A 13,636-nucleotide genomic window follows, 5' to 3' on the forward strand; every position below is an offset into this window, starting at 1 on the left:
ACCAAACAAAACTCCATGTCCCTAATATCAAGCATGCTCCAGTCTCTCTCACACAATCCCTTGAAGATTATCTCAATGATTCTAACTTTGAAACAAACCACCGTCAGTACATGGCTGAGAAACAGGCCCGCGAAGCCTCCGGCTTTGGCAAAAACCAGCCCTCTCCTCAGTCTAGAGGTTCCTCTTCTTCTGGTGCAAAGTCAACTTCAGGGGCAGTCAGCAGAAGACCAAGTACCGTTGTGCGCAGCCAAAGCTTGCGTGAAACCCCTACATCTAACGGTTCATCTACTACATCTGGTGCTTTAGACTCAACCAACCCCTTTAGAGCAATGCTGCAGCAGCAGCAAACTGCAAATATCTCTGGGCCACCAACCCAATCTCAAGACCCTAATGTGGTGGCTGTTTTTCAAGGAAACATTCAAGTCCCAGACAATCAAATTCCTTCTCGCATTGTTATTCAGCCAACCATTGTTCCTATCCAAAATCATAACCCTTTTGGTGCAGTGACCCAGCAAAACCAAATATTACAGGCCCAGGCCCAGGCCCAGGCCCAGGCTCAAGCTCAAGCTCAAGCTCAAGCTCAAGCTCAAGCTCAGGCTCAGGCTCAGGCCCAGGCTCAAGCTCAGGCTCAAGCTCAGGCTCAAGCTCAGGCTCAAGCTCAGGCTCAGGCTCAGGCTCAAGCTCAGGCTCAGGCTCAAGCTCAGGCTCAGGCCCAGGCTCAAGCCCAGGCACAGGCCCAGGCTCAAGCACAGGCTCAAGCTCAGGCTCAGGCTCAGGCTCAGGCTCAGGCTCAGGCTCAGGCTCAGGCTCAGGCTCAGGCTCAGGCTCAGGCTCAGGCTCAGGCTCAGGCTCAGGCTCAGGCTCAGGCTCAGGCTCAGGCTCAGGCTCAGGCTCAGGCTCAGGCTCAGGCTCAAGCTCAAGCTCAGGCTCAGATTCAACAACTTCAAGCCCAACACACTGCTCAACAACAAGCTTTGACTTCTTCCTACACAGGTGCTGGTTTTGGCGGCTACACCCCTAATGCTCCTGCCGCTATTCTTCCTCAACAGACCCAGAGCCAACCTGGATTTGGTACTCCTAGCTCCATCATTAGCAACTTTAGCAACCTCAGCAACACATCCACCCCCTTGAGCATGCAGAGCACAACCTCTAGCGGCCTTTCCTCGGTTACAACGGGCTCCAACCCTTTCCGAAGTGCTGCTGTCCCTATTCAAAGCACAGGGAACCCCTTTTTAAAACGCAACAACACTGTGGCTACCCCCATGACCACCTCAGGACCTCTTGGTGGCAATGCTGGATCCATTCCGGCCATGCCTGGAGCTGCCACTGGCGTGCATCGCTCGGCCACAAATCCCTTTTCTTCCGGACTTTCTGGATCTAACTCATCTTTGGGTGGGTTCCAACAGCATCAGCATCAGCAGCCGTTGCAACCCCAACTTACTTCACAAACTACTGGTGTGAACCCGTTCCGTGCAAATACAGCCATGCTGACTGGAGCGGCAACTGGTTCCGGATACAAGCCGACAATTGGGGGATTAGAACAGTTGCAGACGATTTCTGTGTTTCCACAAACGCAGCAGGCCCAAGCACAACAGTCACAGCAACAAATGTATATGAACCAGCAGCGGGCGTTTCTGCAACAACAGGCAACTGCAATGCAACAACCCCAACAGCAACCAACCCTGATTTAGATGATGGAATATTGAAAGTGGGAAGGAAAAGAAGAAGAAGAAGAAGAAGAAGAAGAAGAAGAAGAAGAAGAAGAAGAAGAAGATAAATGAGTTGATACGAAGATATGATAATTGAATAATGACGATGATGATGATGATGATGTTGACGACTAATACGCTTTTAATTTTTTTCATTAATTTTTATTTTTTTTTTTTTTTTTTTTTTTTTTTGCATTTATTCCTTTTCAACCTAAGTTTAATAATTGAAAATAAGAATAACAAAATAATAAAAGAATATCAATCTCTTTTTTTTTTATTTTTTTTTTATTTTAAGAAATAAACATAATTCACTTTTTTTTTTCTTAAAATTTCCCTCCCTAATGAAAAAACAAAAAACAAAAAAACATTTCAAGTTGAGATTTTACAATGACCGGTACTTCTTAAGGACCGAGCACGATATGAGCACCAGATCAATGTTATGTAAGCTGAAATATACCGAGGTGTTTTTTTTTTATTTTTTTATTTTTTTTTATTTAATTTTTTTTTATTCTTCTTTTTCTTCTTATTCTTCTTTACATTGAGCGATAAAAGTTCCAAATATAATAGCTCACAATCATCCTCAACCAGTTAATGCCTAAATTTTGATATAATTCTCTCAGAGAGAGTTTTTTTTTTTTTTTCTTTTAGTTATTCACCCTCATGATCATTTAACTGACACTTCCGATCTCTCCCTCCCCTTCCCAAAAAAAAAAAAAATAAAAAAAAAAATAAAAATTCTTTTGCAATCAATCACATTTGCTTTTTCAAACTTACTCCAGAACTCCCTTAAACTCCCCATGGTATACTACCCAATTCACTTCCCATCGGAATTCAGGTTAGGCAACGTGTATAGCAGGTAGGTAGGTCTCTTTCTTTTTTTTTTTTTGGTACCTGATTTATGAACACTTTTTAGCAACAAAATAAAATAAAAAATTACTAGCCGAGATTCTTTTTTTTTTTTTTTTTTTTTTTGTAAAAAAACAATGTAAGAACCATGATAAATATTTGAAATTTTCCTAATACTTTTTTGGTCAACTTTTTGTCAAGTTGCAACTTTAATGACAATTTTTTTTTTTTTAGTAGTTGCAATTTTTTTTTTCTTTATATATTCTATTTAATAGGTATACTGGATGAGTTTTTTAGGCAAGTTTGAGTAAAAATTTTAAGCAAAGATTATTGGAAAAATTTTCTAATGGAAGGGATGTTTCTAGTTTTTAAAAGAAATTAGAATGAAAATCTTTTTTTTTTTTTAAACATGAAAAAAATATAGTTTTTTGTAGTTATTTTATTTTTAAATGTTTAATAAGTTCAAATTAAACAAATTGAACAAATTGAACAAATTGAACATATTATATATATATATATATATATGAAAACGGAGGAACGAACAATATTAATATGATTTTTGGTTTTTTTTTAAAAAAAAAAAGAAAACTACACAAAAGTCAATTTCTTCCTTCCTCAACTTGTAAACTTTTGTGGAATTTCAATTTTTTTTTAAAAAATAAAACAATTTCTAAATTAACAAAATCTATCTAAACATATTTAGATAATGATATTAGATATGATATTCCAATTGATCAATAACTCAATCAGTTGTGATTATGGCTTATTTTTCTTAAAAAATAACTTTTAAAAAAATCGTTTAATAATAAGACCTGTATAATTTTAATTCAAAGTAAAAAAAAAAAAAAGAAATTCAATTTTGAAATTTTTTTTTTTTTTTTTGAATTTAATCTTGAAGCACTTTTCACTTTAGGTTCTATTGATAACATTCCAACCCTGAAAAAAAAAATCCCGGGTTTGGTACTTGGATGAGGGGTATCTAAATCAAATGTATGTGCCCATAGTTTCTTTGTTCTTTAAATTAAATTTTTTTTTTTAATTCTAGGAATTTTGTCACTTGCCCAAACACCGTAAACAATCCACATCATGAGTACTATACAGCGCTCCAGAAATCGAGCACCGTTCACACACCACGTTACCACATCCTCCACACGTGTGTTCGCGAGCCACCACATACTCGTCGTCTGAGACAGGAGTTCCACAGTCATAGCAATTAAAAGTTGGTACTACTTGTTGCTGCAAAATGGCTGATGTTGGTTGTTGGTGATGCTTTTGTTGTAGATACATTTGCCTCGAAGCTGAGAGCATTGTACGGACTGTGTTTTGTTGTAAGTGAGATAGTAGGGGCGTGTGTAATGCACGTTTGGCGCTAGGTCCTTCACCAGTTTGCAGTTGAGGTTGAAGCTTTTCTGGAGAAATGGGCGGCGTACTTAGGCCATGGGATGGATATTGTGTTTGAAAGAATTGTGAAGATTGTGTGTTGTTGTACTGTGTTGAGGGGAACTGGGAGTTTGGTGACATATAGTTGTTGAAATTATCTTCATGGGCCCTTTTCCTTGAAGGAGCTGGATAAGATTGAGTAAACATAATTTTTTTTTTATTGAAGATATTAGATTTAAAGATATTTTTAAAATTTAGATCTAAAGATGATAAAAAGAACAATACAAAAATTAATTTTGGAAATGCAGAGAAAAAGTAGTTTATATAAAAAGTCTAAAGAACGAGAAAAAAAAAGTCACCAGAGAAGTCAGAAGATTTTTTTTTTTTTTTATTTATATAAATATTTATTTATTTTTTTCTTCAGTGTAAATAACGCGACTTTTTTTTACGTGTATATTTCGTGATAAAATATAATTGTTGTAATTACACTTTGTATTTGTCACATAATTTTGATGCGGCATTTTCAAAGTCATGTGCAAATATGGAAAATAAGGCATCACTGACGCAGATATTAGTCATGGTTACATAATTTCTACACTGTGATCTAGACGCGTCCGAAAAGTTTTTTTTTTTTTTTTTTTTTTTTTCCTTCTCTTGCAAGCAAAAAAAAAAAAAAAAAAAAAACCTCCAATTCTTGTTGTTGGTGATAATTTTTTTTTTTTTACTTTTATTTTTTTTTTTCTGCTTTAAAAAAATTGATTAAATGTTCAACTAAAAAATCCCACAATTTAAAACTTCAAAATTTTATTCTAATCAAACCTTTGCTTTTTTTTTTTCTCTCTCAAGGTAAGTAATTAAATATTCTGCGTGTTGCAGGGCTTTGACCGGATTTTTATTATTTATTTATTTTTTTTTTTCTGGTTCTTGCTTAGAAAGAAATTATCTTTTTTACCTCTGGTTCTTACTAACCAACCCACCCCCTCTATCTTCAACCCCTCCAAACAGGCTTTATTATATTTTAATTTATTTTATTTTTTTTAAAAGATGAACTCAGACAATTACTGGGCCGGTGTGGATTCTATCGACTCAAAAAGTTCTATTCTTGAACAATCAGGTTCTATTGACCCCTCTTTCAACCAACAGTCTCGCCACGATGATGGCTCTCCAGGCCCTGCCTATGGCGGAAGCCAGCAGCAACAGCAACACCACCAAGATGCAGTCGCCGCTGCTGTCGCCATGTCTCAGCAACATCACCACCATCATCATATGCACTCTCAGTCCCTAGAATCTAGCCACGGGGGTCCTGGTGGTGATGGGTCTGATGGCAACGATCTTGGCGTCCACCCTGACGGGTCAGGCGGTTCCGGCCAACTTTCATCGCCGTCTCATCTTGATATGTCTGTCACATCCAATAGTCCTCCCGGTTCAAGTCCGCGCTCTGCCGCCGCCGTGGTAGCTGCTGCTCGCCAAGCTAGAGGTACAAATTCACCGCCACCAAGCTCTGCAGCTGGCTCGCAGGTGGGTGGCGCGGGCTCACAATCGCAACAAGGCCAGTCGCCTCAAGACTCACCACAGATGCACCATGGGAGACTATTGTCAAACACAAAGCGTGCTCACCAAAACAGACAGGCCCAACGCGCATTCCGCCAACGCAAGGAAATGTACATTAAGGAGCTGGAAGCTAAGGTCCAGGAACTCAAGACTTCTAAAGAAACCATTGGTGCTCTACGACAAGAAAACATTCAACTTCGCGATTATATTCTTGCTCTTCAGTCGCGACTTATTGAGCACCCTGGTGGTGTACCTACTCCACCTGCCGTTTGTGCTCGCCAGCAACCTGATATCTACGAACAGAACAAACTGGAAAAATGATTCAAGGCCTTTTTTTTTTATTTTTATTTTTATTGGATTTCTTTTTCATTCGTTATTGCTAAGTTTTTTTGTAATTTTTCTTTTTTAAAATAATTTAAGACGCGTTTTTTTTTTCTTTCAATTTGTTTTTGGTGGGTTTTTTTTTATTCCCCCGGATTTATCGTTAGGTAATGCCTTAGCAAGCCATCCTAACAATCTTGTAGCCAAAGAATGGCCTTAGGCCCCTCACAAAGTCTTTTTAGCCAAAGTAGTTCTTTTTATGAAAAGATTGTTTGGATTCTTTTAACTTATTCTTTCCTTTATTTTGTTCTTTGTAATGCCCAAAGGCACCATATATATTTCTTCTTCTGGCGTGAATTTTTTTTTTTACCTGTTCCCATTTTTGGTGGCTGCCTTGACCATGACACGCTCGTGACCTAATATACTTAGTCAGTCCACAAACCACTGAGAACAAGGAAAATTTGTTTCTTGTGATATTGCCCCCCCCTCCTCAAAGAATTACACCCTTCAAATGGCAAATAAGCAACCATGAAACACGAAAAAGAAGATGCTGCTAGCGTCTTAGAACAGTATATTTCAGATGGTAAGAATTATTTCATTTCATTTAATTTTGAATCTTTCTAATTTTATTTTTAGTTGGAAATCTCCCAGGCGAAATAGCTCATGTATTAGAGGAAATCCGTGAAAAGGACCTCAAGTTTTATGACACGCGCAAGCGTATCCAACAACGCGATAACCAAATCCATAAGTTTATCCGCACCCACGGTTCCTTAGCCGAAAACCCCAAAGAAGTCTCTGCTTATCCTAAGATTCGCACAGACTTTGAAAAGGCTAGAATCCTTCAGAATGAAAAATGTGACCTTTCCGTTACAGGTCTCTACCTCATCTCAAAGCATCTCCGTCGTCTCATGGAGAAAATCGAGCTTCTGGAGCGTGATGGTGAAATCCCCCCAGACCCGAATCCAGCTTCCATCACAGACTTTACACTTTCTACACCTGCATCCGCAGTTACTCCTGAGTCGAATCCTTTATTATACTCCATGATGGCTGCTGCCCAGGCAGGAACCGCAGGCACGGGCTTAGGAATGGCGTCTATTGCCCAACTGGGCCACACCACTTCGACCTCAGGAAGCGCAGCGGCTTCTGTGGCTGCTCAACTACACCACCATCTCACAGGAGCTGCTTCTGGTACGGTTTCAGGCCAGGCTGGTGCTGCTTCTACTTCTACTTCTACTTCTACTTCTACTTCTACTTCTACTTCTACTTCTACTACAACCCGTGCAGGATCTGCACGGGCTACTGGATCCCGTCAATCTCGTGCAGGAGCCGCAGCTGCTGCAAATACATCAGCTGCTGGCTCAACAGCTGCAAGTGGCCAGGGTGCCTCTGCAACTGGGTCTCATCGCAAACACTCATCTACAGGACCAAATTCGCGTGGTAGCACCCCTGGGTCGGTCCAGGGTGCCAATGGAGGTGCAGCTACCGGTACTGCAAGTGTCGGAAACGGGAATGGTGCCACCGGGCTCGCAGGCGAGCTAACAGGCGCAGCCGCCGGTGGAGCAGGTGCAACTACCAAGGGCAAAGGTGCTGCAGCGGTGGCTGCGGCAGCAGCAGCAGCTGGAGTTTCCGGTTCTGCTACTGCGGCAGCACTTAATGCTACAACAAATGGCGCCATTACAACTACTGGGACTGGGGCGTCCACAGGTGCTTCCACACGGCCATCTAAACGTCAAAAGGTAGGCGCAGGTGCTGGCCACAAGAGTGGAGCAGGACGTAAAGGTGCAAACGGCAGTGGTTCTGGTGCATCATCACGTAATTCTACTCCTGCTGCAGAAGCCGCTGGCACCGCAGGTGGTGCTGGAGCCGGTGCAGGTGCTGGAGTAACTGGAACTAAGGCCGGGTCGCGACGTGGAACTAATGTGTCTGAGCACACTGGTGGGCGTGCCGCTGCTTCGGTTTCTGCAGCAGCAGCAGCTGCTGCTGCCGCCGCCGCTGCCGCCGCTGCCGAAGCTCTTGAAGCTGATGAGGAGGTCGACAGCACAGGCCAGAGCCGGAGCCGGTCGCGAGAGAAGGAGGAGGAAGAGGAAGGAGCCGTGGCAGAAGATGCTGGGGTTGTTGCGGATGCTGAAGACGAGGTGTACTGTTCGTGCCGGCAAGTGTCGTTTGGTAATATGGTTGCGTGCGATAACCCGACATGTCCCTACGAATGGTTCCATTGGGATTGTGTGGGACTTGTGGAACCACCCCAGGGCACCTGGTACTGCCCTACTTGTACAAAGTCAATGAAGGAAAAAGACTCCAAGAAGCGATCGCGAGGGTGATGGATGGATATCAACAACGGATTACAAGTAGGTTGTGTATAAAAAAAAAATATCCACCATATTGTACTTTACTACTAATATATACTAAACCACCAAACGATGACCTCCACCTCTGAGATAACTGGTGATCTCGCCAAACTGGGCATATCGTCCAAAGTCTCGCAGATTGTAAAAGACAGTAAGTCCTGGGAGGATCTTCTCAAGGCTGTTACTATTGAAATTGATGCTTCATCAGATGCCACTTTTTCAGACCTTGTTTCTGGCTCATATACTTTCAAAGATTCGAAAACACCAACTCCTCGTTCAGTTCTTCCGCGTGTCGTTGCCTCCAGTCCTACAAACCGCACAGCCTTTGTGACTTTTTTAGATACCCGGCCAGATTTGGTTTCTTTGTACGCTGATTTGGTAGCCAAAAGCGATGATTCGGGCGATGCACTGGCTCCAGTTTTCCCTCAGCTTGCCACCAAAACTCAGCGAAAGTTTCTAGATGTAGCAACTGGTTCGCTCAAGGGTGAAAAGCCCGGTTCCAAATCTTCTTTGGCTCATCTTCGAATCATTTCCTCATACTTTGCATCTCCACGACTTCAAAAAACAACCTCAGATGATGATGAAATCAAATACATTAAAGAAAGTCGCCACAAACTTTTATCACTTTTGGCACCTTATGCTGACCGCAGACTGCCTCCCCAATGGGTGTCACCAGTAGCTCTAGTTCTTGTCAAACTGCTAGAACTTGACTACGATGGTACTACTGAAACAGTGCAGAGTCTTGTCGATGACCTACTTCTTGTATCTGGTCCTTCCGAGGCTAATGCCGATTCAAACCTTTTAATCCAAGCATTTTCTATCACTTCACTGCTTTTCCACGTGGACAAGGATGTAGGGTATTCTGTTTTTTCGAGCGACGCAATTGCCGCTCAACACAAGCTTTTTGATACCACAGCAGCAAAACCATCACCATTACTTGCTTCTGAAGATGTTGTCATTGCAGCCATGGACCTTTTGTCATCAGCATGTGTCCACAAGGAGGCTCGCAATATAGTCAAGGAGCGGTTTCTTGGAATGGTTAAGTATGCATTTGAGCTTTCTGGAAAAACATCCGTTACAGTTCTTGCAGCTTCTGTACTTGTCAAGACCACTTATGCCAACGCTCAACCAAAGATACCCGGCCAAAAACCACAAGAAGATGAAGACCATATTGATCTCAAGACATTGTCACTTGTATTTGAAGAACAGGTGGAAAAGACTCCATATACCAAAGATGAAACTCCAGAAGATCACATGGCCAAGTTCATCTACGGAACTGCTCTTGAGGGTCTTGCATTTACGTCCCTCAAGCTGGATACCAAGATGCGTGTGGTTGCCAGTTCCAATATTTTAAAAAACTTAGTTACAGTTGTTAAAAGCACTAAGGAAGGCCCTTGGGTTTACTGTGCACTGAGCATCTTTGAGAATGTGACGACATATGCACCCAAAGTTACAGAGGAACAAAAACGCGTCGACAAGCTCAAGGAGTATGCTGAGGGCGGAGGAAAAGATGGGGCCAAGGATGAAAATAAGCAAAAGCATGAGCCGGACTCATTGGTTGCCATTCGATGCAAAAAGGTTCTAGCTACCGACATTGTTTCTGTACTTGCAACAAACTCTCCTAGTTTTACACGTGCGGCATGCAACACCACGGCTCGTCTACTGCGTAATCTGTCCACCGATAAAGCCCAGCGCGGGTTGTTTGTGCAGCAAGGTGGATTGACAGTTTTGTTGTACTTGGTTCTACCGAAAGTCGAAAAAAAGGAAGTTTCATGGGAAGACTTTCGGGTTGATCCGCGGGAGGTTGTGGTGGCCACCTCTGGGCTTGCGCGTGCACTCATTTCGATCGACCCGAAACTGGCATTTGGTACCAAAATCTCGCCTGCTGTGGCCATCCAGCCATTGGTACGCCAACTTTCCAATGCGGGGAATATCGGATCATCAGGCCGTAGTGTTCTTGATACCCCCCAGCAGCTCTCTGATATTCCTCTTCTTGATGTGTTTGAAGCTCTGTTGGCTCTGACAAACCTCGCCAGTGTCGATGAGAAATGTGCCGGATTGATTGTGCACATAGCATGGGAAAAGCTTGAGATTTTGCTTGTTTCTGGCAACGAACTTGTCCAACGAGCAGCCGTTGAACTGCTGTGTAACTTGGCTGCATCCCCTCAGTGCGCAGCCAAGTTCTTTGATCCCGCTACTAAGGCCTCTGGTACAAGTCGTCTGCGTCTGCTTGCAGCTCTGGCCGATATTGACGATCTGCCGGTACGGTTGGCGGCGACTGGTGCGATTGCGATGCTTTCTGAGTGGGGCCCAGCAGCTGTTGTACCTCTACGCGAGTCGGAGCCTATTGTGGATCGCTTGTTGCAGCTTTTGCACGAGGAAACTGACGGTGGAGTTATGGTGCGTGTTTTAACGGCACTTGGAAATATGCTAGGCAACAATGACTCTGTTCCTGCGGACCCGAAGTTTTTTGGACGGTTGCAGGCGGAGGTGCCGGCGCTCCAGTCTGTTGGTGCACGGACGGGAGATGGGGATGCGGCTGAGCTTTGTTCGGAGCTTGTGGCGGTGCTTCGGTGATTAGTTGTAACAAATGCAAAGTTGTAACAAAAAATGGCGCAGGGTATTTTTTTTAAGGTACTGACAGTGTGAGATTTAGATGACCAGCTCACATCTCAAGAAACAAAATAATAAATAAATAAATAAATAAAAAATAAATAAATTATTCTAAGAAACTAAAAAAAAAAAAAAAAAAAAATATCGAAAGTCTTTCTTCCGACCAACCATTCTTCCCATACAAATCACAGCCACAACAACCACAACAACAATCAAACAACCCTTTGGAGAGACTTACCCATAACCAATAATGACTTCTTCTCCGATACCTGCTCCAACAGGCCGTCAGGAACCCGAACATGGTCTTCTCGACGTTTCGGAGCCATCACCTTCAGACTCACTAGAGCTTGAACTTAAGCCCGGAATTGCAAATGCTTCACGAGGTGCCCCGTCGCTCGCAGTAGAAACAATCTCAATCAATACTAACGCACATTCCATTCGCACGGGCGACGAGTCCTTCACAGACTATACGCTGATTGACGATGCGTCGTCCCGGCGGTCGGTTCAGCATAGCACAGTGTCCAGCGACCTCAAGACTCAAGGATCTACCAAGTCACAAACAAGTCCTAAACACCATCAACTTCAACAACAGCACCATCAAGCACAAGCACAACCAACATCACCGCCACAACAACAACAACAACAACAACCCGAAATATCGCCACTTGTCTCAGCTTCTCAACTTGGTGATTTTCGTAAGGTCAATCAACTCATTACCTCTGGAGAAGCCTCTGCTCTCGAAACTGCACCCGATGGAGTCACACCACTGCACTGGGCTGCCATCAACAACAGACTTAATATTTGTCGATACCTACTCGACCACGGCGCACAAATCGATGCCAAAGGTGGCGATCTCCAGGGAACTCCGCTGCACTGGGCATGCCGTGCCGGCCTCGTGTATATTGTCCAACTGCTTATTTCGCGTGGCGCAGACCCCCTCCGCACAGACACTCAAGGGTTTAATGCCCTTCACTTGGCTGTACACTCCTCTAATGTCTTGCTTGTCATTTACTTGCTGCATCTCGACATGCCGGTTGACCCTCTTGACACGGGAGATCGTACCCCCCTACATTGGGCTGCGTACCAGGGTGACGCACTCACCGTCGATGCACTGCTTAAGAAAGGCGCCGATGTGCGAATATCAGACTCGCGAGGGTTTACAGCCCTTCACTGGGCCATTGTACGCGGAAGTAAACCCACCATTAAGAAAATTATAGAGGCTGGTTCGGATCTCTTTGCCAAATCTAATGACGGCAAAACCCCCCTAGTCATGGCTCAGGGAATGAACACTCTAAATGTCTGGAAAGCTGCTCTCAAAGAAACAGGCCGCGACCCAGAAACTGCAATGCCCATTGTGAAACTGCTTCAACCAAAACATGCTAAACTTGCATTTTTCTTTGCACCCTACATCATTTTATTTATTGCCCTTAACCTATGGGCTTCTCTTGCCATCTACTGGTCCATTCCACTTTCCATCGTCATCACTCTGGCTATTTTTAAACTACTTGGCAAGTTTGTTTTGCCCAGTATTTCTACAGAACCTCATGCTCTTATGCAAACCCCCATATTTGCTGGCCTCTTTTCTGGCTCTGCATTTTGGGTTGTTATACATTATATCTTTGACGTCATGCCTGTCACATTTACCTACTACGTTTTCCGCAACTTGCTCTTTATTGTAACATTTTCCCTTGTGATTTACTCTTTCTTTGAAAGCATGTTCCGAGACCCTGGCTTTATACCTCCCATCTCTAACCCTGCTGAGCAGCGTGCCATGATTGATGGTCTCATTGAGCGTGGTGAATATGATACCAAACATTTTTGCATTTCCACATATGTCCGCAAGCCTTTGCGTTCGCGCTACGACCGCTTCACCAAACACGTCGTGGCAAAGTTTGACCACTACTGCCCGTGGACTTATAATGTCATTGGCGTCCGCAATCACCGCATCTTTGTCGTTTTTGTCATCACTCTTACTATAGGCATACCCATGTACCTGTCGCTGTATTTCAAATACACTGGCATCTTAAGCTCAAGTACAGTGATTGACTATTGCAAAGAAAACCCAGGCATTTTGGGGTCTACCTTTTGCCGCTCCTTCCAGGTCGACTATTACGGTACTTTACTTGCGATTTGGACTACCTTCAATGGCGTATGGGTTTTCTTCCTTGCCTTTGTCCAGATTGTCCAAGTGGCTCGCGGTGTTACAACAAATGAGGCTTCCAACCTACACAAGTATGGTTTTATGGGTGCCGATGACTTTTCCAGCCTCCCACTTGATCACTCAACTGCCATCAATACTGCTCTTGCAAACTCAGCGGCTGCAGTCCAGGCGCAGGCCCGTATGCGCAACAATAATAACAGCCGCTTCTCCACTTGTCTCAAGCTCTTAGGCATTGACCAGTTTTTGGCCACGGCTCGAGATGCGGTGCCCCTCTCAAGTGGAAATGGCCGCAACTCTTCTACGCGATACTCGTCTAACAACAACCCAGCAGACTTGGGTTGTTTCCGCAACTGCGCCGACTTTTGGTTCCCTCGAGGGTCGTTCAATGTCCTGCGTGCATTGCCCGATGGCGCTGCTTCGTTTGCAGGCAACCCCGTAGACTACTACCGCATGTGGGACTTCCCCACGCGTAATGGCGGGGCCAGTAACGGCGCCAGTGGGAATGGAAATGGCCTGGGTAATGGAGCTCCAGGATCTGGGTCCCGTGCAAATAGTTTGCTTCTTGGAGGGGGAGCTTCTGGAGATGCTGGTGGAGCTAATCATGATGATGGACGCGATGATTTAGGCAAGAAACGTAATGACGATGAACTTGTAGCTCAACAAGTCTAAGGACATAGGAATCACAAAAAAAAAAAAAGTATATATGC

General features: G+C 43.7%; 6 protein-coding genes across 6 annotated transcripts in view; 5 read left to right on the plus strand and 1 right to left on the minus strand.

Moving 5' to 3' along the window:
• Positions 1 to 1,691, plus strand: part of SAPINGB_P001658 (uncharacterized protein) — a gene marked incomplete at both ends in the record, with an annotated part of 2,609 nt that extends 918 nt beyond the window's left edge. Inside the window, one exon of the mRNA XM_031996379.1 lies at positions 1 to 1,691. This exon is cut by the window's left edge and continues 703 nt beyond it. Coding sequence (XP_031852270.1) covers positions 1 to 1,691 — 1,691 coding nt within the window.
• A 1,917-nt stretch (positions 1,692 to 3,608) lies between these two features.
• Positions 3,609 to 4,076, minus strand: SAPINGB_P001659 (uncharacterized protein; the record flags this gene model as incomplete). The annotated part of the gene is made up of 1 exon (XM_031996380.1): positions 3,609 to 4,076. One exon carries the CDS (start codon positions 4,074 to 4,076, stop codon positions 3,609 to 3,611), a length of 468 nt encoding a protein of 155 aa, XP_031852271.1.
• Positions 4,077 to 4,979: 903 nt separating this feature from the next.
• On the plus strand, positions 4,980 to 5,807 carry SAPINGB_P001660 (uncharacterized protein; the record flags this gene model as incomplete). The annotated part of the gene is made up of 1 exon (XM_031996381.1): positions 4,980 to 5,807. One exon carries the CDS (start codon positions 4,980 to 4,982, stop codon positions 5,805 to 5,807), a length of 828 nt encoding a protein of 275 aa, XP_031852272.1.
• Positions 5,808 to 6,335: 528 nt separating this feature from the next.
• On the plus strand, positions 6,336 to 8,128 carry SAPINGB_P001661 (uncharacterized protein; the record flags this gene model as incomplete). Its single annotated transcript, XM_031996382.1, has 2 exons — positions 6,336 to 6,390; positions 6,444 to 8,128. 2 exons carry the CDS (start codon positions 6,336 to 6,338, stop codon positions 8,126 to 8,128), a joined length of 1,740 nt encoding a protein of 579 aa, XP_031852273.1.
• A 99-nt stretch (positions 8,129 to 8,227) lies between these two features.
• SAPINGB_P001662 (uncharacterized protein) lies at positions 8,228 to 10,732 on the plus strand (the record flags this gene model as incomplete). The annotated part of the gene is made up of 1 exon (XM_031996383.1): positions 8,228 to 10,732. The coding sequence occupies one exon, from the start codon at positions 8,228 to 8,230 to the stop codon at positions 10,730 to 10,732; it is 2,505 nt and encodes an 834-aa protein (XP_031852274.1).
• A 286-nt stretch (positions 10,733 to 11,018) lies between these two features.
• SAPINGB_P001663 (uncharacterized protein) lies at positions 11,019 to 13,598 on the plus strand (the record flags this gene model as incomplete). The annotated part of the gene is made up of 1 exon (XM_031996384.1): positions 11,019 to 13,598. The coding sequence occupies one exon, from the start codon at positions 11,019 to 11,021 to the stop codon at positions 13,596 to 13,598; it is 2,580 nt and encodes an 859-aa protein (XP_031852275.1).
• Positions 13,599 to 13,636: the final 38 nt, after the last annotated feature.

This window comes from Magnusiomyces paraingens, assembly GCF_902498895.1.
Source record: "Magnusiomyces paraingens strain CBS 517.90 genome assembly, contig: contig1, whole genome shotgun sequence".
Lineage (NCBI taxonomy): Eukaryota > Fungi > Ascomycota > Dipodascomycetes > Dipodascales > Dipodascaceae > Magnusiomyces > Magnusiomyces paraingens.